At 34.4% G+C, this 27,234-nt stretch overlaps 1 protein-coding gene and 1 long non-coding RNA gene across 2 annotated transcripts; one reads left to right on the top strand and one right to left on the bottom strand.

The window, feature by feature from the left end:
* Positions 1-12,853: 12,853 nt before the first annotated feature.
* LOC132606465 (uncharacterized) lies at positions 12,854-15,000 on the bottom strand. The gene is made up of 2 exons (XM_060319977.1): positions 14,384-15,000; positions 12,854-13,860 (listed from the first exon to the last, which is right to left on the bottom strand). Exons 1-2 carry the CDS (start codon positions 14,941-14,943, stop codon positions 13,149-13,151), a joined length of 1,272 nt encoding a protein of 423 aa, XP_060175960.1. The 5' UTR covers positions 14,944-15,000; the 3' UTR covers positions 12,854-13,148.
* A 10,075-nt stretch (positions 15,001-25,075) lies between these two features.
* LOC132605196 (uncharacterized) lies at positions 25,076-27,184 on the top strand. Its single transcript, XR_009569095.1, has 3 exons — positions 25,076-25,493; positions 25,914-25,956; positions 26,907-27,184. It is a non-coding gene; the product is annotated as an uncharacterized LOC132605196 (long non-coding RNA).
* The last annotated feature ends 50 nt before the right edge of the window (positions 27,185-27,234 follow it).

The following is a 27,234-nucleotide window of genomic DNA, read 5'->3' on the forward strand; positions in this document are numbered from 1 at the left end:
GTAATTTAGGCTGATAAATTTGTTTCTTATTGGTTAGAAAAGAATCTCATTGTAGCTACTTGATAAATACTTTTACAACTTGACTATTACAACCCTTCTACTTTGTATAGGCTATGCTTATGTCATTCTGGAATGTGGGTCCCAGTAATGCTGTTTTCCAGTTTCCCCAGTGACTTGCAAGAAACACAGTACAACATGTGGGCCCATTTGAACTCTTATTTTCACTTGCAGACGTTAAACAATAGTAGTAATAGTACATATTTTTAGTTCTCCTTTTCCATAATGCAATTCTTTTTTTTTCTTGAGAAGGTCCTGTCCTAGGTATTTTTAGTAAGGGTGTCAGAGGGGACGGGACGGTCCCAGTCCCGCCCCGTGTCCGGCCTGGTCCGGCACCGGACCGTCTCCGTCCCGGTCAAGGATGGGGGAGTGGGCAGAGGGGGTAGGGGGACGGGTAAGGGGGCGGAAGGGGGGGGGGGAGTCTCGGTGAGGCCCGGTCCGGTCAGGCCCGGTACCGGACCGGTTGACCGGTCCCACCCCGCCGGAAAACGTTACTTAACTATTATTTTTTTAGAGGTGGTGACCACTTGACCGTTGGAGTTGGGACCCAGCTGCCCACTGGGAACAAATATTAACGTTGGGACTCCAAACGATCTGATTTTCAGCCATTGGAGTCCCCTTCTCCCAAAAAAAAAAAAATGTCCCCTAAAGTTTAATAAATTGCATTTTAATCCAAATTCTAAACTATAAATACCTCTTCATTTTATTCGTTTTCACACAAATCATCCACCAATTATCTCTCTCTCTAATATTTGTTATCAATTATATCTCTCTCTAATATTTGGTGAAATATTATTATTATCATTGTTTTGGTGAAGTGGGCAATATTTGAATTTTGGAGCAATTTTCAAGCTTCAAGTAACATAATTTCAATTTCAACTTTTACGGTTACGTCTGCTTTTAGGCAGACGTTTGGTACACTCATTCCATCCTTTAATTTATTTAATTCTTGCAATTTCTTTGCGTCTTTTTTTCAATTAATTTTCATATTTTATTTTATTATACTTTGATAATATGTCTAAAAAAGTTAAGATCCCGATCCTAGGTAAAACTGTTGAAAGCCCTAACCTTTTTAGCCGTAGTAGTAAGGGTAATTCTGGTTCTTCTAGTAAATATGGTTCTTCTAGTAAATCCAAAATTCAATTTAGAAATAATATAGAGGATTTCACTCATGTTGATGAAACTGAATTTTTTGTTCTCCTGGTTTTCCTCCTATTCCAGAAGATTTAGAATTACAAACTGAAGCCTTAGATAGAGCTTATGGTAATTTAGAATTTGATGATTTGGAAAATTTAGAAGTAGAAGAAGGCGAGGAATTAGATTTAAATGAGATACCTACTAGTCCCGTTACCGAAGCTCCAACTCAGACTATATCTCAGGCTGGAGCTAGTTGTCACCTTATACATCCTACTCGGGGTATGACTAAGGCACAACGTCCTAGAACTAGTGTCGTATGGAAATTCATGACTTTAGATGAAACTAAAACTCAGGCTATTTGTCACAAATATAAAGAAATTAAAAAACACAATAGCGGTGGAGGGGCGGGTGGGATGGGTGGTTTAGCTAGACACTTGGTAACATGTGTTGGAAACCCATACTTAGATGCTCGATTAGCAGCCGGACTTAAAAACACACCGACCGGCGCTACTAGTGCCGCTCCCGGTGGATCCGTTGGGGGATCTAATATGGTCCAACAAACTTTAAATCCTTCTAACCCCGCCGTCACTCAAATGGCTTATAGTAAAGATAGTGATCGTGAAGAACTAGCTAAAATGGTTGCGGTTTGTGGCTTGCCTTTTAGTTTTCCTTCTAACCCCGGTTTTGTGCATTACATTAGAGCTATGTATAACCCTAGTTTTAAAGGCATTCCTAGATCCACTGTTAGAGTCGACGTTTTTAAATTTCAAAGTAATTATTGTCAATATATTCGTTGTGTGTTCCATCACCTAGATACTAGAGTGTCTGTCACTTCTGATATAGGTTGTAGTGTTAATGGCAATGATTATTTATGTGTTACGGCACATTGGATTGATCATAATTGGAATATGCAAAAGCGTATACTTGGTTATAAATATATTGATGAGAAAAAAACAGGTTCTTATATTTCTACAAATGTTCTAGACATTTTGCAATTATATGGTCTTGTTGACAAAGTATTAACTGTTACATTTGATAATGCTTCTTTCATGACTAAGAGTGCCGAACTTATGGCTATAAGAATTTGCCCAATTAACCTTGATATTTTTCATGTCCGATGTGCATGCCATATTTTTAATTTAGTTGTAAAAGATGGTCTTGATTTATTTGAGGGTTCTCTACAAAAAATACGTTATGCTTGTCAATATGTTTTTAGCGCTCATAAGCAAAGTAGAATTAATTTGTTTAAAAAATATTGTGTTGAGCAAAATTTGCCCGTTAGAAAAATTCCAAAAGAAGTTTGTACTAGGTGGAATTCTTTATATGAAATGCTACTTGTTGCTCACGAATATCAAAAACCCCTACAATATGTTTTTAATGCACATCATTATCATCCCCATGGACAAATACAATATAGTGATTGGAATGAAATTGAAGGACTATGTATTTTTTTTTTAGAAAAAATTTATATTGCAACAAAAGCATTTTCCGGTCAATACTATCCTACAATTGCACAAATGTTATTTTATATTTGTGGGCTAACAAAACTATTTGCGGAATATAGAGAATCAAACGAACATGAGGAAGCCGTTGATGAAATGATTTTCAAATTTAAAAAGTATTTTTTTCCTATTCCCGATATTTATTTGATTGCTTGTATAATTGACCCGTCTTTAAAATTAAGAGGTGCTCATGGACTTGTTGACAAAATTTATTTGCAGTTATATATTCCTCCTAATGAACATCCAAATATTGAAGAGTGTAAACGTAGCATAGAATTAAAAGCTAAATTAATGTATAATAATTATAAATCTGAAGAAAGTAGAAGTGGAAATCAACGTCCTTCACAAAAAAATAAGGCTAAATTTGGCAATAGAAAATTTGATAGATCAATGGATGCTGCATGGCTTGGTATTGCTAATACTCAAAATGAAAGTGATCTTGAATCTTATCTTCATCAGAGTTTGGAAAGCATCACTGTGGACGACGATGACAATGAAGATATTTTAGGATGGTGGAGGGAGCGTGGCAAGGCATTTCCATTACTCTCAAAAATAGCTCGAGATATCCTAACTATTCAATCATCATCAGTAGCTTCGGAGGCAGCTTTTAGCGCGGCAAGATTTCAACTCGGAGATCACAAACATTCATTAGCACAAGATAGCTTGGAGATTTCTGTCTTATTCAGGGATTGGATCAACGCAGAAAGAAGAAATCGTAGGCTACCAAAATTAACCCGTCAAGAAGAAGAAGAATATGAAGAGATAATCAACACTAATAGCGATGATGGCATGAAACTTCTGGACCGTCAAGAAGATATACCAATTTCAGAATTGAATGCAACGGAAGCGATACGACAATTAGAAAAAATGTACATAGATCCGTACAAGTTTTAGTGTGATGATTTATAATTAACTGCTTAGATGCCTAGTTAAAACAGAACCCTTCCTAGAAGGTGGTTGTGTAGATTAGGTGCTCTTCTTGTATTTGAGACTTTGAGTCAAGTTTTATGAAATTTAAAAGATCTATTTTGAATAAATAAACTTAAAGTTCTTACTTGAAATTATTTTTCTTTACATAACTACGGAAAAGAATGCAATTCTTTATAAAGATTATAAAGACTTGAAAGTATATTTAATATTATGTAATAAATTAAAAATAATAGCCCTTAGAACTTCAAAGAATAGTCATTGTTAAATACATTTAAAGACTTTAAAGTTATAAAAAATAAATAGTTCTTACTTGAAATTATTTTCTCCTATTATAAAATATAAATATCTAAAATTAAATCCAAGTCTTTAAATTTTTTTATAAAGACTTGAAAATTTAATATTAGCTAATAAGTTATCAATTTAAATGTTAAGTTTGAAGTTTTATAAAAAAAAACAAAGAACCCCCCCCCCCCCCCGAGTCCCCCAGGCCGGTCCCGTCCCCCTTGGAGTGGGACGGGACGGGCCCCCCAAAAAGTCCCCCAAAGTCCCTGTCCCCCCAAACCGTCCCCGTCCCATCCCCCTGCCACTCTTAATTTTTACTTTACCTTTTCTATAATGCAAATTAATAAAAAAAACTAAAATATAATAGCATCTGAAAAAGTAAAGCATACATTAGCTGATTAAAATGTAAGACTAACGCCCTCACATATTTGCCATTATCATAATTTAAATTGTATGATAAATGAGTTTGAATGAAAAAATAATATACATTTATGTTTGTACTAATTATAAGATGCACATTTCAGTTGGACCTTAAACTAAGCTATTACGTAAGGGGTCATTTGTTTAAGAGATAAGTTATATAAAGATTAATATTATAGGTATTAGTTAGAATTATAATACAAAGATCAGTAATATACGGATTCATGTGATGCATGCATTAAGAATGCAAATATCATATATATGCATGCTTTAATAATGCAAATATATATATATATATATTAGAAAAAGGCATGAAAATCCTGCATAACTTATGTATTACTCCTATTTATGAGAAAAATAAAGAAGAAGAACCAAACATGATACTAATTAATAGTGAATTTTATATGTTTATACTGATCTTTATGTGGAAAAGATGAAACATATGTGTTAATATTCAAATATTGGGCCCGTGTTGTGCACGGGCTAATCACCTCTAGTACTATTCATAAGTACTGATGCCTTGTTCTAAGCTAGTAACTTATATTGAAGCAAAAAGCATGTAATCCAGTCAACAGAAAAAGGGGCAAAAAATTAAAAAATTATAGTAACACTTATGTTGGATTTAAGGTATATACTGATTGTAATAGATAGTATTTTCCATTGTCAATGAAGTTTAGCTTGTAATAGTACAATTCTAGTTACTATTTTTATCAAGTTAAAGTAGTGTTTCTTTTTAGAAATTCATTTGCAATTATATAGTCCCTCTATCCCAAAAGACTTATCACGTTTTGCTTATTGAGAGTCAATTTGACTAATTTTTAAAGCTAAATTAGACTAGATTAATTCAATATTTTAAAATTTAAACTCAGATATTTGAAAACTATACAAAAATACTATAATTGCAATGTTTCTTATATCATTATGGTGAAAGAATATTTGTTAAAATGTTGGCCTATACTTTAACTTTTTACTTGAGGGCCTACTTTTAATATAATATGAATTATTAAAAAAATTACACCTTTGATGGAATCACGTAAGGATTGAGGATTTGTATATCACGTATGGCTGCACCTTGCGTATATACAATTGCATGGAAGGTGCATGAGTTCAATATGAAAATGAAGCACAGAGATTAAGCTAGCTGTTAATGATATTGACAAATACAGTAAGAAGAAGCAACTACATTCAAGTCTATCTGAACAATTCTTCATGAAATCTTGATCCATTCCACCTAAAAGACTTGTAGGTGTGAAAGATGGATACAAGTCAAGGCCCCTGGAGTTTTAGTTGATTGATTGTTGCTGAATTGTTAGGATCATGTTGTAGCTAGTTTTCATTTCCACTTTAGTTTGCTATTAGGCTTTATTTTTGCTATTTCTTTTCTTTCTGCAGTATCTAGAGAAGATTTGGCAAAGAGGCCACTCTCAAGTCTTAATTTGCAATAGAGCCACTCATTTTCTTTTTCATTTATTTTTCCGGATTAGGGTTTAGAAAAGGGGGCACGGGATACATTTCATAATTTTTAAAAGGTTGGATGTTTAAACTTATACACTTAAGTCCCTTTCATTTCTCTTAAAATATACAAAAGCCCCTCTCTATCTTCTCCTAAAATATGCATAAGTCTCTTTCTCTCTCCTCAGTTACTGCACATAGTCCTACTCTCTTCTCTATGAAGATCTCAATCTCTCCAGTCGATTTCTCTCTACAGCGCCCAGAAACTCTCCAATTGTCGTCCTCAGGTATGTTAATTATTTTGCATCAGTGGTGAAGCATTTTGAGCTCCATATTGCTGATATAAAAGTTCTTATTGTTTTTCAAACTTGATAAACCCTAGTGTTCATAAAGTTCTGCATTTTTTCAAATTTAGCCTATTTTTTTTGTCAAAATATGTGTTATTTCTACTTATTTTGCTTGTTTTTAATTGTTTTTTTTTTCTGTTTTTGTTTTTTAGCAAATTCATCTTGGTCTATTACTAGACTTGAAATTTTAGCCTTTTTTTTAGACGGAATATGTCTTATTTCTACTATTTTGCATGATTAGATGCTGCTTTTTATGTTTCTGCAAATTTATCATGGTCAATCACTACACTTGTCATCGATTGTTATTATTTGTATATCGTGATTGGTCAACACTACTCAATTGTTTGTATGTAGATTAAAAAAAATGGTAAGAAAGAAGTAGGAAAGTCCTTAAAGATAATGACCCACCATGTCACTCTACAGAAGAAAATGACGAGAAGTATTCAGGCTCGATCACGATGCAATCACCATCACTGCTGGCGTCAATGTTTTTCACCCGACATGCTCCTCCTGAGAATCACATGGAGCGTCTCTTCATGGGGCTCGGAGATGACATAGATGGAAATGCACATTTTCAATGCTACACATTCTCTACATGTAAAGGCTCAGAGAAGAGCCCGATTATCTGACCACCATCTTCCTATCCCATAATAAACTATTATTTTTATGTAATATTTTGCAAAACTTTATTTATGAAAGCAACAGAAGCTTTTGGGTTTCATCAAATGAAAGTTTTTAAGTTGTGCTATATAAGAATGAAGAGGTTTTGTTACTATTACTTTAGTTGTCTTTACTTTCTGTCAAAAAAAACAGGCATAGTGGTCGCTTCCTGCTAGTGATCCTGGACAAGCTCGAGATCAAGCCGGATCATCTCATCACCACTCCTCCACCCCTCTAGACTAGTTTTTTTTTTTTTTTTAATTTCATTGTACTTTTGTAAAGTGTTCATTTATGAATGTATTAGATGAAAGCTTTTAGGATGAAAATGAAATGAGAATATGTTTTAGTATACATCTTTGTTCTGTTTTCTTTCATTTTTGCATTGTCTTTAAATTCTATCACAATGTTAAATGATGGAACGTTAAAAATTATAAACCAACATAACCTATACTAAATTAGAGACTGCGAGAACTTATGGACCTTAAGAATCTATAATAAACCTAATAAAATAAAGACAAATTATTGGAATAGGAAGCCTAACACGTTATTGAACCCCAGATCTCAGACTCCAAACCCCAATTTGTACAAATCTAACGGATCGTGGACAAGTATATAGTAAACTGGAACATTGTCAATCGCCAAAAGATATAGTTTCGGCTCGACTACATCATTGTCAATAATCGATCAATCGGTATATATACACTAAAGTCAATATTTGTCTAAAAAAGTATTAAATAAATAAATAAAATACAATAAGAGACTTGGAGGAGTTGATCAAGAAAAGAGAATGAGGAGTTTGATCAAGAAAAGAGACAATGGAGGAGTTTGAATTTTATGTATGTTTTATATAGGCAAGGGTGTATTGTTACCGTAGAAAATTTTAAGATTTTTTTTTTTTACCACTAGAAAAAATCCGTGATCCGTGAGTCAAAATATTGCAATGTACTGGGGCAATAATAGTCTATCTAACAAACGAGCATAAAAGGACATCAAGTTGATGCTCGACCATCAACTGTGGGGGATTATAAACTACACTAATGTATAATAAATCAATCACACAGTCTACTGTAGACCATTATGATTGATGATAAAACAAAGAAACAAAGGCGACTGTCGAAATGAGAAGCCTGATGAATTTGCACAAGTCTAACGGATCCCAATTTTTATTTTTATTTTTTTAAATCAAACCCTAAACCTCAAACCTCAAAACCTGAACCCCAGACCCAATTTGCACAAATCTAAGGGACCATGAATGGGTATATAATAATCCGAGCGATTGTCAATAGCCAACAGTTATAGTTTAGGGTCGACTACTCAGTTTGTCGATAATCGATCACTTGGTATATATAAATTAAGGCCAATATATGTCTAAAAAAGTCATAAATAAATAAAATAAAATAAATAAAAAACTTGATACTATTTAAACATTATAATCACACTTTAATACATCATATGAGAGTCCACATCCATTAGTGACATGATCAAAGAGTTTAAGGATAAATAATGGTCTTAAATCACTAATATTTTTCTTAAAAGCCATAAATAAATAAAATAAAATCAATAAAAATACTTGATATTATTTAAACATACAATTACACTTTAATAAATCGTATGAGAGTTTCCATCCATTAGACACATGATCCAAAGAGTTTAAGCACAAGAAATGGTAATCATATCACCACTATCCAATTAGTCTAACAACAAGTTATTGTTGTCAAAGCACAACCTTGTTCTAAGGACAACCATTACTTGTCCTTAAACTCTTTGGATAATGTCACTAATGGATGGGGATACTCATATGATGTGTTAAAGTATAATTACATTTTTTAAATAGTCTCAAGTATTTTTATTTATTTATGACTTTTTAAGACAAATATTAGTGATTTAAGGACCATTATTTGTCCTTGAATTCTTTGGATAATGTCACTAATGGATGTGGACTCTCATATGTTGTATTAACTATAATTATAATGTTTAAGCATCAATTCTTTTTATTTATTTAATTTAATTTATTTATGGCTTTCTAGACAAATGTTAGTGATTTAAGAACCATTATTTGTTTGTAAACTCTTTGGATCATGTGTCTAACTGATGGGGACTCTCTTATGATGTATTAAAATGTAATTTTAATGTTTAAATAGTATCAAGTCTTTTTATTTATTTATGGCTTTTTAAGATTTGTGCAATTTGGGGTTTGGGATTTGAGGGTTTGTATTTGGGGCTTGGGTTTGGGGTTCACGTTTCTTTTTTGGTTCTGTTGGACTTGTGCAAATTCAGTAGGCTTCTTATTCCAGAAATCTCCTTTATTCCTTTGGTTTATAATCGAACTTGTCTATAATAGTTATTTTCACTTAGTTATTATAGATTAAAGTGGTTTATTTTCAGTTTAGTTTATAATTGACCTAGCACACTTAGCTTTAATTCGATGGTTAGAAAAACAAATGTAGAAATAAAAAAAAGGATAGAAGTGAAACACAACACCAGAAATATATGTAGCCACCGTAGATTTTATTTCATTACAACCCCAACAAAAACAACAAAAGTATCCAAAAGTTTTCATATATGAAAGCCTAAAAGCTTGCAGGAGAGTCCTCTTCAGCCCCTTCATGTACTTGCCCATGCCCCTAAAAAGTCCTTCATAGTCATTGCGGAGTAGTAGGAGGTCGGGTGATGATTGTTGAAACCTTGAGCGTCCGTTGCTCGTCTTTTATTCTTCTGGCCATTGATGATTTGAGAGATGAAGCTTTTTGAATTTGTTTGGGTTTGAGTATATTCAAATGAAGCTTTTTGTCAGATAGATTGAAGGCGTTTTTATTGCAACTTTCTTCAATAATTTTTTAAAATATTCCTTGTTATCGAATGTTTGCCCATGATAAAAATCAGTTCCATCATTGAAGCTGTGACGCGTTTGTGATGCACTGGGTTGCCAAAAACCACTGTCACACTCTTCGTCATCACTAGTAGGATCATCCATATCCATCAAATGATCACTTATGTGCTGATGTTGCATTGAATCGTCATACACTGGAGGCTGTGGCGGGAGTGGGGTTGGTGCTGTTGATATTAAAGTTTTTTGAGACCTCTCAACAATAGTTATTCTTAAAACAGACAACAATAACTAATGCGCAAGTCACTGAGCTCACAATTCAACTCCCCACCTTCCATTACGCTTGCAACCAAGTCGTTATACGTACCATTGTGATGCACGACAATCAGCACTGTCACCTTGTTCGCAGATATCCAATTTTATCATTTTGGGGTCTCCTCCCATTCACCCATGTCACCACCTACTATAATATATTCTGCAATCGACGCTATAATAAATCTATAATAGACTATGACTATGGTCTATCACTGGTCGATAACTGTGGTCTATGACTGCCGACGAATTGTACCAGATTCAGAACAAAAAAGAGCAGGGATAGCTCTTACCTGTTACGAACTGAGGTATTTGAACGGATAATTGACTCCACAAGAGAATTTGTATTCCCAAAACGAACTTCAATGTCGGAATGAGGCCCAAATTTTCGCCGGAAAAGTAAGCTTTTACAACAATGGAAAAGCTCGTTTTCAACGATTTCTACGAGCTTGTAGTTACGATGGTTGAAATAGGGAAGTTTTCAATCGTTGGGGATTGATTTTCCGATGAAATGCCGGAATTTTAGCCAGAAACGAAATCTGAAAAGTGAGAAATCGGGAGCTTTTGGAGAGAAATATTTAGTTTTTTACTCTCTTTTTTCGGGTAATTAAAATATTGGGGGTTGGGGATCAAAATGTAATTTTCAAAATTTTGGGGCTAGGGTTGACAAGAAACGCGTCTGACAATGATGACGTCATAAATGGTGGCCTTTCCTCCAATTATTTGATAGTTGTGGCATTTTAGCTAATTAAGTTTTGGAAGTGGCATTTTAGCCAACTCCCCCAGGTTTTTCTGTACAGATTTTGCTGTTTCAATAAATTCCCACCATTTGTGGTGGTTTTGCTTAAAAAAAAAAAGTATATACAATTTCGATTTTTTAATATTCGAAAATAGTCGAGCTCCAATGTAGATACCGGACACTAAGCGGGAAACAAATAAAAACGCACTTGTCCGTCCGCTCTCTTTCACTTATTTTATTAGCTCATCTCTGTCCAACAATTTGTGTAGTTTATCCATTATCTGGACATAAAAAATAAAAACAAAAATAAAAAATCCGTTGTCTTGACATCAAGTTTGACTTCTGGAATGACTTGTTCACGTTGTCATGCCCTTCAATATTCATTTAACTTTGCCAAAATATGCACCAGATTTCGATCTGCCAATCCCTAAAATATTTTACTCTCTGGGAAGCATTATCCACAAAACATTAAACACTTGCGTATATACGTTATCATGCATGTATGATGAAGACAAGACATGTAGGAACACCGAGCTTGTTGTTTCTCTGTTTTTTTTTTTTTTTATTAAACAACAGTATCAATAAAAGTCACAAGATAGATGAGACAAACTACAACCTCTAATTAAAATGGATGTTATTCGGGCTGTCAATAGCTCAAAAATAGCCACATAACCAAGAATATTTAGTTTTTGGGTACACATAGTTAGTAAATATCAACAATAAATTATCCTTGATCAATCTAATTATTTTCATAAAACATTCTATCGAAACTATTTGAGATCGATTATATAATTTGTTTTACTTTATTCGAGCTCAAATAGATACAACACACACGTATACATGCGATCATAGTAAATATTTATAATATATACGTGTGTAATGTAGCCAGCTGGCCTTATCTACGAAGCTAACTTCTTCCACACGTGCACCATATTTGTTCTAGTAAAACATGCAGAATAGTAGCAGTGGCAGATTCACAAGGGGGGGCTGAGTTCATGTGGAGTACTCATGCTTCTCTACCTAGCCATGAGTTACCATAGGTAATTAAATCTCTTGTAATTCTAGATCCGTCTTTGCAGAGTAGAAAGCCTAATACATGTCAATCAATGTCTAATGCGTGCCAACTTATATAGTAATGCTTACTCCCATACAAGTATTATTGGTCAAATTGACAGAATTCAATGATTATGTGCTTGTGTGAGTAAAAAGTCAACAACCAATCACCCAAAATTACGCAACACAAAGTATAGACTAAAATCAGAACCAGAAAAGATGGCACATTTATATATGGCACAGCAAGCTTTATTATACCAATCAAATTACTATTACTTCCTCCAGTTCAAAACAATTACTTTAGACTTGTTTACATGAATTAAGGAATTCACTTGCTCCTCAAAATTAAGAGAAATTCTGATTAAAATACTCTTAATTACTCCATCTGCTCCATACTACTTGTCAATGGAGTCAAATTACTCGAATTTTGACCAATTTTTTAAGAGGGTCTTTGGATAGACTTCTTAAAAATAATTTATAAGCTGAAAGTCATAAGTTGGGAATATCTAATTTTTGCCTTTTAGTTTATTTTTATACTTTTTTAATTTAAAAGTAAGTGCTTCAAAATATTTTTTATCTTTTTCAAACACTACAAAAAGTAGAAAAAGAACTTAAAAGTCAAAAGACACTTAAAATAAATCAATCGAAACACCCTCTAAGTTGAATTTTTCTATCATATTGAATTGATATAAGGAAAATTGTAACTTATAGTACTTTTCATGTAGTATTTGAATTGTATCTAAATTTTAATTTTAAATTTTAAATTAATTTAATTCAATTTAACTTTAAAAATTGATTAAATTAACTCTCGAAAAACAAAATTTGACAAAATAAAGGAAGTATGATTTTCTTTTCTATTTAGGTAGACTATCATGGGAAATAGGAATGTCAAGTATAAATTTGGAAAAAAAATTAAATACTTTCTTTCATTTTTGAAACATTAATTATTTTGCGCCAATTTTTAAAGATTAAGCACCAATTATTTCAGATCGGAGGGGGAGTATCATACTACAGAACTTTGGCAGTATCATATGAATTATGATGCTTATTGCTTTAATGTATGACAACTGATGCCTCATGTATGCCAACTCAGAGACAAATTAACTTTGCATTCTTACCAAAAACTGACAAAAAATCAACTAACATTGGATTCCCAATCCCAAATTTCATTCCTTAATAAAAACTCAATCGCTATGTCAAAAATGCATTACTTTAAAAAATCACCTACAGTAATAAATAATACTTCCAATCGAGGCAAATAAAAAATAAAAGCAAAAAACAGGACAGATTGTTAATCACTGTACACTCTATCTAGAAGGGAAAACATAGGAACAAAATAAATCAGCTAAAAACTGCTGTCAGTTAGCAAAATTTCAATGCAAGTCCATATCCACATCCCCGAAAAAAGGGTAGCCCGACCCGGTTATCGTTCATTCTTGATCCGACTGCCTCAACTCTTTTCGGAGCTTTTGAGAAAAAGACCGACAAGCATCGATACTAAGATCCATTGCAGCTGCCAATGCCACGAAAGCTGCAGCATCCTCGGAGCAGTTCACGTGCTGCACCCCGACAACCACCTCCGGTTTGCTACATTTTCCGTAACCCTCCACTGTGGACGACATCACGAATCCACGGTACAATAGCTGTCCCCAAGATCCTGATCCGGGTGCTGACCCGAAATCCGACCCGGACCCGGAACCCGAGCATAAATCAAAGCTGCTGTTTGGACTAGTCATTGGGGTAGTAGCACCATTGCTTATATCTATGCTAAACTTCCCACCATTCTTGGCATTGATAGTTGAGCTAGCCAATGTGATAGCATCATTGGCACCATCAGGGATTATTTCAAAGCGATAACCGAGTTCACCACCGCGCTCTAGCCATGCTTCTAAGCGTCCCCACGGCTTCCATGTACCGTGGCCTGGACGGAGGATGAGCCAGGCTCCGGGGTTCGATCTGCTGACCCGATTTGAACCTTGTGATGGGACAAATGGGGTTAACATAGATGCTGCAGCAATTGGTGAGCCAGAGAGATCATGGATTGTGATTGACCATCCTTTGCGCTCTTTTGGCGACGACTCTTTATCAGCTGTGCAACAATTAAAGCAGCTTGTTGATGTGCTTGGTTCTGATATTGAAGATCTGTAAAATAACAATCAAGAATTAGAGGGAAGTTCAAGATATATATCGTTATATTGACATTGATTCGTGTATACTACCCGAGAAAAAATATGAATCAACGTTATTCAGAAATTCATAATAATGAAAATTGACTAAACAAATGATCAACATAGACTAATACTCGTGTTAGTCAGTGAATCACGTGAAATTGAATAAGATTAATTCAACATTTTAAAATTATAATTTAGATATTCAAAAATTATACCTAAAGTACTATAAGTTGCAAAAAATCCTTCTTATATTAGTATGATGAAAATATATCATAGAATATTAGTCAAAGTTGTGAAACATGACAAGTATTTTGGGACAGAAGGAATACATAAAATTCTAGAAAAAAGTAATGAATTGCAGCAACCTGTAATGATTGATCTAATCAAGAAATATGAGTTATTTTACTCTAACAGTGACTCATAGATATACAGTTAGCAAAAAGCTTATACTAATTCTAACAAAATCAACTTCAATTAAGAGAAGATAAACTAACCTGGATCTCGAATTCCTGTCACTAGAGTTCCTGAAACTGAACTTGCAAGTAAAAACAGGTTGTTTAACATTGCCATTGACTTGAAAAACTTGGGGACTACACTCAGGTTCACCATCAAACTGGAAAACAAATCTTGGGTCATGCTCAACTTTCACATTCATATGCAACTGTGCTGAACTAGAGCCACCAACCAAAACCCATCCATTTTTAATCACAACTCCTTTGTTACCATTACTCTCCAACTCCTTTAATTCCAATGGCACCAATACACTTCCTAACAACTTCTTACGTGCCCGAATTTCAATCTTTAAACTTCTTGATTTTTCGACAAGTTTGTCGAGTTGTGTTTTGTTCAAACTGAAACAAGCGTGGACTTTGTTATCCAAGATTGGTTCTTGTTGTTTTTGTTGAAGAAAAGCTGGGATGGTTGACACTTGCGTGGAGAAACCTTTAAGCTTAAACTTAAAATCAAGAACCGAACTTGACTGCAGTTTATGCTCAGCAGGGAACTTCACGGATAAGTTCCCGATAACTATTCGAACGAAAGGACATGGATCCATTAGTCTTTATGAGCAACTATGGAGAAATAATATTAGGATTGAATTGATGATTGAAAGTGAATTGACTGCAAGGATATATACATACGCGAATACCCAGCTGGCAATTGGTGGTCTAAAAAGAGAATAAAAAAATATTCTCTCCATTCCAATATAGTAAATAAATTTCTTTCTATGGTCTAAAAACGAAAATAAACGAATCTTTTAAAGTTCAGAAATGTACTATATCTCTTTCAATTTATGTGAACCTATTTAACTTAACACAGAATTTTAAAAAAGAGAGAAAACTTTTAAACTTGTGATATTAAATGAGTACTATTGCATAAAGGTAAATTATTTCCAAATATAGAAAATGATCATTCTTTCTCGGATAGATTAATAAGTAAATAGGTTCACATAAACTGAAACGGAGAGAGTATTATATTTTTTCAAAATTATCCTTTTCTTTGATGGGTCTTCCAAAAATTCTAATATTAACAATCTCTATTAAGAAAAATTTGATAAGAAATATAAAGATAATATTATATTGACAAAATACTTTTTAAGTAATGTCTTTGATTAATATTTTTAAAGAATGTGTCATTATAAAAGTTCATTTATTTAATAGCAGAGGGAGTATAAATGGTAAACTGGATGGGTATGCGTGCAGAATGAGCTGGGTGCACGTAATTTGTAAAGGATGTATGTATGCCAGCAAAAGAGCAATTAACCAATCACTTGGTGTGCAATAGCTTAAAAATAAATATAATTAAAAGAAAAAATTGGTGTGCAAGGACTTGTCGTTTTCCGGGTAATTTCTTTGCTTGTTGTACTACTCCGTATTTTATTTAATCCGTCAATTATGTGGTACAGTTCATATTTAGAGATTTTTTTTTTAATTTTAATAGTGAATTCGGACATAAAATCTTTTACATAATTTTTTAAGATAAAATTTACATATTTCAAAACTACGTAGTACTGTCACGGCAAGACTGGGGGTATTCGACATGATCATTTTATATGAAGGTGTTTGACTAGGCACGAAGTTTAAGAAATAAAGAAAGATTTTTGAAAGTTGTGGTTTAAAATAAATTTTAAAAGAAATTTGTATGACTAGAAATTAAAAAGCTAAATTTAAAATTAAATTTTCACTAAATATAAAAATATATTATTTTTTTTGGACGGATGGAATATAAATCATAATAATCAATTTAAAATATTTAAAAAATATACGTAAAGAAGATTTGTTTGAATCTCGGATAATATTGAGTTTCTCTGTCTTGCTGTCTGTCAATTAGCCAAGCATGTTGATGTGCGAGAATTTGTCGCTTTCCTTGTAATGTATTAAGTACATCCTAGGATTCTATTGGGTTGTGGAATGTGTTTTGAAAGCTAGATATGTGGTTGGACTTGGACTCTGGCTACAGCTATTAAGAGTAGGTTTTTATTATATGCCAGTAAGGAAAAGAATGGACAGCAAGTATTTCACCAAACTTGGATAGGGTCCCATTCATCGTACCAGAGTACAGAATATAATCCTCTTTAGTTTGATTTCGATGCCATCATAAGGACATAATGTATTAGAAATTTTATACTAGTACTATCAAGTTGGGTATAATCAGTGTTTTAAACAAAACGCCTTGGGGCTCACGTGCGGGACTGAGTTTCTGTGAGACTTACGCCCTAAAGACGCCTGATGCGTAACGTTCAACACTCAGGGCTCGTCTAACAGTTCTTACACAAATTATATGTTAAATTTCTCAATTAAAATCGTTGACCCTTATAATTCTTCATTAGTTTTTTAGCTATATAAATAAGAAGATTGAATGTAACTCAAATAACAAGTCGTAGTATTACATATTTACTATTTGAGAACATCGTGAGGGTGAATATCACTTAATATTTCTTTTAAAATACATAGCGGAATTGTACATTTTTACTGTCATTGGTCATTTGTCCTATGTATTAAAATTATCATATTTTATTATTTCGCTATTTGAAAGTAATTTTATTTTTATTCATGAAGGAGTTACATTTTAATTATAATACTGATAAATTTTATTGATTATTTGCTTATAGGGAGATAAAATAAATAGTATGATAGTAATATTGTTTTAAGAAATTGTGATTTTTTCATTGTTTGAAAGTTAAGATGTTAGAGTTGATTTGCATTTCATAATAGCTTTTATTCCATTGTACTGTTTATACTTGTAAAATTATGTTATATATAATTACAAGTTATAAGTGGGGTATAATGGATTGTTTTGATTAGTTTTTGGTGAGAATATATATATATATATATATATATTTCATTTATTTACCAATTTTGTTTTATTTTTAATATAATTTTACCTATTTAAAATTATTTAATGTAATTATATTATTTTATGTAATACTAAAAATTAAATACCCATGGGGTACGCCCCATGCCTCGGGGCTTATGCCTAGCCGAGGCATATGTAAAACGCCTCATTTTATGCCCCTGCCTTTTAAAACACTGGGTATAATACATAAATATGCCCTCAAACTTGACCTCAGCTGGCAAGTACACCCTTTAATTTTGAATGTGCACAAGTAGACACCTCAACTTGTATAAATTTGAACATGCATAAATACAAATGCTGACATGTCACATAAATTTTGGAGGTGTCTAGATGATCATTTTGTAAGTTTGACTGTTCAACTGACAAAGTGGAGACAAGTTGAGGTGCCTAATTGTGCACACCCAAAATTGGAGGGCATACTTGCCAGTTGAGTCCAAATTTATGTATTATGCCATCAAGTTACTTAAATAACAAGGAGTATTAAATATAATAAGTTGAACTAATAAATATAAAAACTAGTTCGTGAAACCTGTTACAACATATTAAAAATATTGATCATGAAACCTATGGAATACAACCTATTAAAAATATTGATTGTATATATGTATATATTTTTAAATCCAGTATATATAAGATGGATTTATTCACCATGTACACCTTATCTTTTAATTTATGTGATACTATCCTTTTTATTAGTCCATTTAAAAAGAATGGAATTTTCTTATATTAAAAAATAATTGAACTTTAAACTTTATATTTTACCTTCAATGAGAATTTTTATAGTATTATACATATGTTATATGTTTAAGATCACAACTTTCAAAAATCTTACAGATTCTTAAATAATCATTTATGTTTAAGATGATAAATTTTAAAAGGTCTTTTTTAAAAATAAATATTGTGCCTAGTTAAACTGTGTCACCTAAATCGAAATAGAGAAAGTATATTATATAGGTAATTATATATAATGGATAAAATATAAACTAGTAGTTGAAAAGTGAAAAATATCATATTAAGATTCATTTTGTCTGCTTAAATACATATATTTTAACAAGTATACCACTAGTCTTAAATACATTTGAATTAGAGAAACTTGTAAAATTATATTATTCAAAAATGGATCCTAACATTTTTGGATATCTTAAAAAAAGAAGCTTTGTATGAATTAGGACAAGAAAGTACTCATGCATTTGTCACGATCCAACTCATGGGTCAAGCGAGCACCCACACTATCCCCTGGTGGGCGAACCCTTCCCTTGCACATCATTCTAAGTAATCATGTGGAATTGAACACAGTTAAATAAGTAGTCTAGATATATATAAATATTAAGTAACGTGCGGAGGTAATAATACACAGCAGATACCCAAAGACCTGGTCTAGACTCGTACAAGAGCTCTAATTATACAACAATATCCGGAACTGAATACTAGTTTTAAATACAAATAAAAGCTGTCTGTAGACTCAAATAACAGAAAGCAGGAGGAAGAAATCCGGGCTGCAGGATCTGGCATGGCTCACCCTGGGATCTCTGGTAAGTAGGCCTCGGGATTACATGCGAGACTGAAACGTGGATCTAGGGAAAAACTCTGCACTCACAAAAAGAGTACAACAAGAGTAGAATCAGTACAACACTAGCACTGGTAAGCATCATAGGCCGTCAACGATAAGTTTACATATATAAAGGAAGGAATCTAACAGGTAGGCAGATAACCAATCAAGTACAGTTAAGAATAGTATCAAGTATAGAAACAGTCAAGTATACAGTATCAGTCCACGTATGAGATCAATCAAATGTATAAGATGTCATGAACACAACCAAGATGAATGAGTGAATGTATATGAGATGCAAGTAATGCAATGCACTGGCCAACCTTGGAACTGTACACACATGCTAAGGGAAATGCCTCATAGCCATGACCACGGGGGACACGCGAAGTCCATGTACTCACACAGAAATATCGACTAGGGCTCACATAGAACGCCGCCACTAGGGTTGCTCAGAATGCCAATATCCATTAAGCCTCAGACAGAATGTCGTCGCTAGAGTTCACACAGAAATTCTTTGCTACCTTTGCCAATTAGGCCTACACAGAATATCCTTGTTTCCATAGTAACCATTGATGCATATGCATGGATGATATATAAATGATTGGATAAATCTCAATCAACAACTCGAATCACCAAAACGTAATAAGAATCCATGTCATGCATGATGCCAACATCAACGGTAAATCATATCAAATCTCACCAGTCACTTATCATGAAGTACACAACAAAATTTTAAGCCATTTTCATTATCTTTCCTTTTTCTGATGATAAGTGAGATATCAAGAGAGAGATGAAGGTAAACACAAATCAAAATTATACCAAACATGGAGACAAGCCCACATAACAACTGACGGAACCAACCTATTGGATTTCACCTCTACACCATGCCCAAAGGCTTATCATGCTTTGCTCGTCAATAACTAACTTTTACATTTTCTTCACTACCCGAAGTCTAACCATAAGTAAGCCGTAACCTACCTCAGTGCCGCGCAAGTGCCACGAACTATCCAACAGGAGCCTTCCCTTTACGAAGAACTTCCGAACGGTCAAAGTTTAATCAATAATGTAATCTACATTAGAATCTGAGACTAACGATATCCATATTGCTATAATACGATTCAAATAAAAAAAACACCCTTTAAAAGAAGAAACCCGGGCCTACAAGGGCAAAAATGGAAATTCAAGTTGGAAAAGGTCAACTCTAAGCATAAATAGTCCAAACACTAATTATCAACACAAAATAGTCCCAAATTAGCATCAATTGCATCTAAATTGAAAACCCCCAATTTTAGAGGAAAACCTCCAATTTCCATAATCAAACCTTGAATTTAAGAGAGATTCAACTTAGCAAATAGTTACCTCAAAGATTATATGATTAAAACCAATTAAATTCCCCAACAAAACATAATTTAGGAAGAAAAGATGATTCAACTCAACCTAGGGTTTACCACCCCAAAATCCCCAACCTAACATGGTTTCTATAAGATTTTCTCCACCATTAATGATAACATAAACAAGATAATATGATGGAAAGCTTATCAAAGGAAGAATCCTCTAAAAGTACCTCAAAGTCGCCCCCAAATACTCTCTAGGTCTCCAATTTAGTGAATGGGAAGAACTGGTTCGAAATTGGGAAAGATATGGTTTTCTGATCAGCTATTCACGCCTCCGCGAAGAATTGCTCGCTTAAGCAGAGCCACTTGCCACCTCACTTCCTCGCGTCTGCGGGCCAAGTCCCACATAGGCAGGCCCGCAGATGCGAACCCACGTCTGCAGAAGCGCAACACCAGAAACCAGCAAAATTTGATTTTTCACCAAGTCCAACCCAAAACCCAACACTCATCCAAGACCCCTCGGATACAAACCAAATATGCATAATATTGTAAAAACACGCTACGAACTCACCCGTGCCCTTAGAATTTCTAATGGAGGTCATCTTGACCCAGTAAACCCCCAAAATAAGTTGTCAACCAAGTGACCAAAACCACACCGCCAAATTATAAACGACTCTCTGGACCTCATGGAATTGACGAAATCCCCCAAAAGGTTCGTTTACCCCAAAGTCAACTATTGGTCAAAGGTTTTTCACTTTAAGCCTCTAATTTTCTCAAAGCCCTTCCCGATTATCTAGGGAACCGCACTACCACATCCTCACGAGTCAAATACGCTCTAACGAAACTAGGGGAAAGGTCAACAGGGGTAAAAGGGTCAAAATGCCTAAACGACCAAACGGGTGGTTACATTAGATACCAATTAAATAATAGTTTATCCTCGAACGAAGAAGAAATGAAATGAAGGAAGGGTACCTGAGTCGGTAAAGAGCTGGGGATATCTCACACGCATATTGGCCTCGGTCTCTCATGTAGCCTCCTCAGCTAGACGGTGCTTCTATTGCACCTTAATTAAAGCCATTTATTTTGACCCCAACTTCCTAACTTGCCTACCCAAGATTGCTATCGGCTCTTCCGTGATGGATGGATTTTGAACAAATAATACCGAGTCCCAATGGATGATATAAGAGCCGTCAGAATAGTATTCCTTCAACGTAGAGACATGAAATATCGGATGAACACCTGGTAAACCTGGGGGAAAATCCAACTAATAATCCACCTCACCAACACGACGATGGATATCAAAGGGGCCGGTAAACCTCGGGCTCAACTTGCCCTTCTTCCCAAATCGCATCACACCCTTCGTAGGCAAAACCTTCAATAAGATCTGTTCACCAACCATGTACTCCAAATCTCGGACCTTCCAGTCCGTATACTCCTTTTGCCTACTCTGAGTTGCAAGAAACCTTTCCTGAATCAGCTTCACATTATCCAAGGACTCTCTCAACAGGGCAGTACCCTAAGGTTTCACCTCGAAAGTATCAAATTACCCAATCGGAGAGCGACATCTCCTACCATATAAAGCTTCAAATGGAGCCATGTCAATACTCGAGTGACAACTGTTGTTGTATGCTAACTGTGCCAAAGGTAAGAACTGGTCCCAATGACTACCAAAGTCGATCACATAAGCCCACAACATATCCTCCATTACCTGAATATTCCTCTAGGATTGACTATCGGTCTACTGGTGGAAAGTTGTACTAAGATTCAACTGAGTCCCCAATTTCTTCTGCAAAGTCCTTCAAAATGGGACGTAAACTTAGTGCCTCTGTCAGAAATGATAGAAGTGGGAACACCATGCAATCTGACGATCTCTCTAATGTAGATCCTGGTCAACTTCTCTGAGTTGTAGGTAGTCTGAACTGGAATGAAGTGCGCAGACTTAGTCAACCTATCAACAATATCCCAAATGGCGTCAAACTTTCCCAAAGTCTTCAGTAGACCAACCATGAAATCCATAGCTATTCTCTCTCACTTCTTCTCGGGAATGGGCATCCTCTGAGTCACACCACCTGATCGCTAGTGCTCATACTTAACCTGCTGGCAATTCAAACACTGATATACGAAGTCTACTATATCTGTCTTCATCCTACCCCGCCAGTAATGCTGTCTCAAGTCACAATACATCTTTGTAGCACTAGGATGAATGGAGTATCTGGAACTATGGGCCTACTTAAACATCAACTGAATCAAATCACCAACTCTAAGAACGCAAATGCGCCCCTTGATCCTCAAAACACCCTCATCATCAAGAATAGCCTCCTTGGCTTCCCACTTAGCACCTTATCTTGAATCTTACACAATTTCACATCCTTAATCTGCTCCAAAAGAGATGACCTCACCTCAATACAAGCTAGAACCTTGCCAGGTTTTGAAATATCGAGTCTCACCATACTATTAGCCAAACACTGAACCTCCCTGGCTAAAGTATGCTCTCCCACAATCAATCGCGCCAAGCTACCCATACTCACTGCCTTTCGGGTCAACGCATCAGCTAATGTATTAGCCTTTCCCAGATGATCGACATGTCCCAAAGTAATTAGTATATATGGTCATTTCGTAATCCTTGAGCAACTCCATCCATCTACACTGCCTCAAATTCAGATCCCTTTGACTGAACACATGCTGAAGGCTACGATAATCCATGTATACCTCACAATGAACTCCATACACGTAATGCTTCCAAATCTTCAAAGTAAAGACTACTGCCGCCAACTCTAAGTCATGAGTCCTTCAACTGTCTCGAAACATACGCGATTACCTTATGTTGACACCTAATTTTTAACCTTCCATAATTTACTTTAGTTATTCAGAGTCCTTGAAATATTAGACAAAGGGAAATATGTTTTTCAGAAAGTCAAAGTAATTTTCTAAAAAACTTATTAAGGCTATATTTTTGCCAATTTAGTTTGATGGGATAATTTCTACAATATGTTGAATTAATTTAAGTATTTTTACAAATATTACACTCTTGTTAAATTAACCAAGAAGAAAGTGATAATTTTCCATGATTACTTCATTTAGTTGTCTAAGTTGTTAAAAGGGCATTTTTGCAAAGTGTTCACTCTGTTTAAATTCAAGGAAAATTGATCAATTAAGTAGATTGACCATTTTACCCCCTCATTTCTCGTTTTCACCAAATTTGGCCTTTTTTTCATAATTAATTGAGTTTTAAGTGTAATTAATTTTGAAATTGTCATTAAGCGGCTATGATTAAAGTAATTAGTTATTAGCCAATTAAGGCAACTGGCAAAATTTTGTTAAGCTGTTTTGATAAAAGGAAAGGGAAAAGAAAACTTAGCTACTTTTATTATTACCTCTTTTAAAATCTTAGTCACTATTATTATTATTATTATTATACTTAATTACTTTATTTATCTGAATTATTATTCTCTCTTTTAAAATCTGGCTAATTAGTTTTAAACGGAGTTTTTATTTTTTAATGAACATCTTTTCAAAATGAGGCTATTTATTTAAAATTGTTGTACCCGTCCATATACACATGATATATACAAAATATACATGGATATGCATATATATCATGTATATATGTACACCAAAATTGAGCCTTTTATGGCTAAAAAAAAATTAGCCGAGTCCAGCCCAATGAAGGGCCAGACCTAGCCCATCACGCCCAACATAAAAGGATGAAGCCTTCAACCAAACAAACCCCTAAGGGGTTGTTCGTGTTTCTCAGTGAGAGGGTTTGGAAACCCTAAGCGTCGCCTAGAGGCGGCCTTCTCTCTCTTGCGTCACGATGCCATTTTTGGCATAATTTCAGAAAGCTTTTGCTTTCTCCAGGGCTGTATCACCTTAAGGGGTGACGCATTCAGCCATTTTCATCTTAGATTAACCAAACAAGGTATATTGTGCTTTATTTTTCAATTTTTTCTTTGTGATTTGCTGCGATTTCAAACAGTCAAATATGAAATCCTTAATTACATTTGTTTGTATGCGTTTGAAAATTCCGATTTGTGATTGGTTCTTGAAGAACTTTGGGGATTAACTTTTTGGGTTGAAATCTGTCCATGGATGTTTATTTTAAATTAATCTTGACCCTTCAATGTTAAGATGTGTAGAGGAAATCCCAATTTTGGGATTTATCCCACATTGGTTGAACTAGGGTTTGTTGGTTTTGGGGTTTCCTATATAAGGGGCCTTGATTTTTCATTTTGAGGAGAAAAAAAATTATTTTCACGGAAAATAGAGGCTTAAACTCAGTTTTGGCAATACTTGCTTTGAGACTGAAGTTTAAGGTGTTAATATTTTAAAATTATTATTTGGATTTGTGGTTGAGTTTGATTTGGGAAGGAAGAGTCTCCAAGTTCAAATTTCGACTAAAGGCTGCACAAGAAGGATGTAATTTTCCTTTGCATTTTGTTTCTTTCTATTCCTATTTTCCTTAGTCTTTTGCTGTGCTAGTCTGCCTGATGGTTTTAGTTAACTTGTCCTGTCCTGCTTAATACAATGTAGTCTATGTGTGTGATTAGTCTAATTGATTAGCTTTGTAAATGTATTTAGTTTGGTTTCAGTAGGTAAGATGATGTGGTTTAAGTTTAAAGTGTGTTGATTAAATGAACATTAATGCTACTTTCAATAAAGGAGTTTCCTCAACACAGTTAGATAATCTAGTTTAACTAAAATATGCCCCATGTTGACTTTGTCCTTCGTAACTGTTATATCCCGTATATTTATACGTCAAATTATTCGCAAGCAAGTCGAATCAAGTTAAAGGCGGAATTATTTTCAGACACGAAATAGAAATCTTTAATTTTCAATTTTAATTAAAATATAAATTGTTTATAAATTTTATTTAGTATAAAAATATTACCGGAGATTAGAAATTAATTAATTTTGATATTAATTAAAATTTGTGGACTAATACTAGGCTTCCTAGTGACACCAAATAGGCTGCCACGTGGCAGCAATTAATAAAAGGGGAAACTAACGTGTCAAGCCCAATGATGACTCAAAGTCATCTAAATGGGACACTTACACGTTGAAAGGCCCTTATACATTCAAAGTTGGCAATTCATAAATTCATTTTGCAAGAATGCAATTGACAAAAGTCACGTAGGAATTAAAAAAAAAAAAAAAAGCACACACGGCTAAGTTGGAGTTAAAGAAAGAACATGGTACTTTCGGACCAACAGTGGTGTGGAGAAAAGTTTGCATTGTTGAATATTTTGATTAAGTTTCAAGTATTATACAAATTCAAGGAAGCGATAGCAACATTGGATATGGAATTGAGGAAGAAGAAATTGCGAAATTGGAGCAATTAAGAGTAGAAATTCCTATGAGAAATTTAAGGTAAGATTTTCTTGTTTTATGATGTAATTGTGTTAATAGTAATATAATGGAGTTATTAAAATTGGATTGGAAGAAATTGGGATTAAGCAAATGCATGAAATCGATGTTATAGAAAATTGTGGGCTGAAATGAATATAGAGAAATTGTGGGGCTGTTGGAATTGTTATGGACTGGGTTGTAAGAATTTTATATGTATATCGTTGTTGTTGGTATTTTTGTGTTGACAGGAGGACAATTATAAATTCGGGTTAGACGAATATATAGGGGAAATGCTGCCCGATTTTCGTTAAGCCCTTAATTAATGGAAAACCCTAAATGAAAATATATAAGCTAAAATATAGGTTCTATAAGAAATGGGTTATAGATTTGTGAACTAGAAAATATAGTTACTAACGATAACATTATTCTTATATTAAATAGGCTAAAAGAGCGACGAGACGAACGGGTTATGAATAACCAACAGGTATGTAAAGCCTATCCCTTCCTTCTTCTGGCATGTCCTAGATGTAAGTAAGATATGATATGAGCTTTGGGGTAATTCTACTCACTAGTTCCGAGCATGACTTACGATTTTTATTCGTTTCTTGATGTTAGAACTCTCAGGATAGTTGAGTTATTGCCCTCGAGTCTCTTATATGATTGACTAGTATATGATGTATAAAAGTTCCTATTCTTAAATAATTCCATAATAAGTGGTGTCCTTGACTTTCATAAGCTATCTCGTACTAATTTGATACATGTCTATGATCCCTGAGACGTTCCTTTATATAGTTCGTAATGACATTTAGAAAGAATTTAATATGACTATTATCCTGATGCTTGAGAGCTGATTAGTCTACTTATCTATTGAGTCTCAAAAGATGATTTGTATGTATATGGTTACTCACTACTTTTCTCGTGCTTACTGTTACATCTTTCACTGAGTCCCGGGCCAGGACATGTTTTCGTGCACAGACCCACTACATTATTCACCGAGTCCCTCACTAGAGGGCCGGGACACATTATATATATGTATATGATGATATGATGATGTGGGGATGGCGGCCAGGATGGCACATGATGATCTTATTCACCGAGTCCCTCACTAGAGGGCCGGGACACGTTATATATATACATGATGATGATATGATTTTATTTACCGAGTCCCTCACTAGAGGGCCGGGACACGTTATACATATGCATATGAACAGGATGATTCTCTAATGGTGACATTAAGTTTCATAACGAGTTAAGTTTGATATTGACACCATGATTTATGATTCAAAGGTAAGCCTTGTGGTTTTCTGGTTATTGTACAGGTTTTCTATACTCCTCACTTCAGTATGATCCTGTTTATTGTATTTATGCTTTACATGCTCAGTACATATTCCGTACTGACCCCCTTTCTTCGGGGGGCTGCGTTCATGCCCGCAGGTACAGATGCTCACGTTGGTAACCCGCCAGCTTAGGAGTCCTATCCAGCTATCTTGGAGTGCTCCCTTGTCCTGGAGCATAGCTTTTTGTTACAGATTCTCCTGTTGTATATATGTGTCTATTGAGGGGTACGGCGGGGCCCTGTCCCGTCATATAATACTGTAGTTACTCTTAGAGGTCTGTAGACATATGTGTGGGTTGTGTATCAATGTTGTTCAGTTGTGTCTATATGGCTTATGTTTTGGGACGTTCCCATTCGTAGTGGCAGCCTTGTCGGCTTGCGTAGATATATATATATATATATATATATATATATATATATATATAT

This window comes from Lycium barbarum, chromosome 8 (assembly GCF_019175385.1).
Source record: "Lycium barbarum isolate Lr01 chromosome 8, ASM1917538v2, whole genome shotgun sequence".
Lineage (NCBI taxonomy): Eukaryota > Viridiplantae > Streptophyta > Magnoliopsida > Solanales > Solanaceae > Lycium > Lycium barbarum.

Coding starts and splice junctions, on each gene's coding strand:
- LOC132606465 (XM_060319977.1), bottom strand. CDS start 14,943: ATGGATCCATGTCCTTTCGTTCGAATAGTTATCGGGAACTTATCCGTG. Junction 13,861..14,383: donor GACAGGAATTCGAGATCCAG/GTTAGTTTATCT, acceptor GTTATTTTACAG/ATCTTCAATATCAGAACCAA.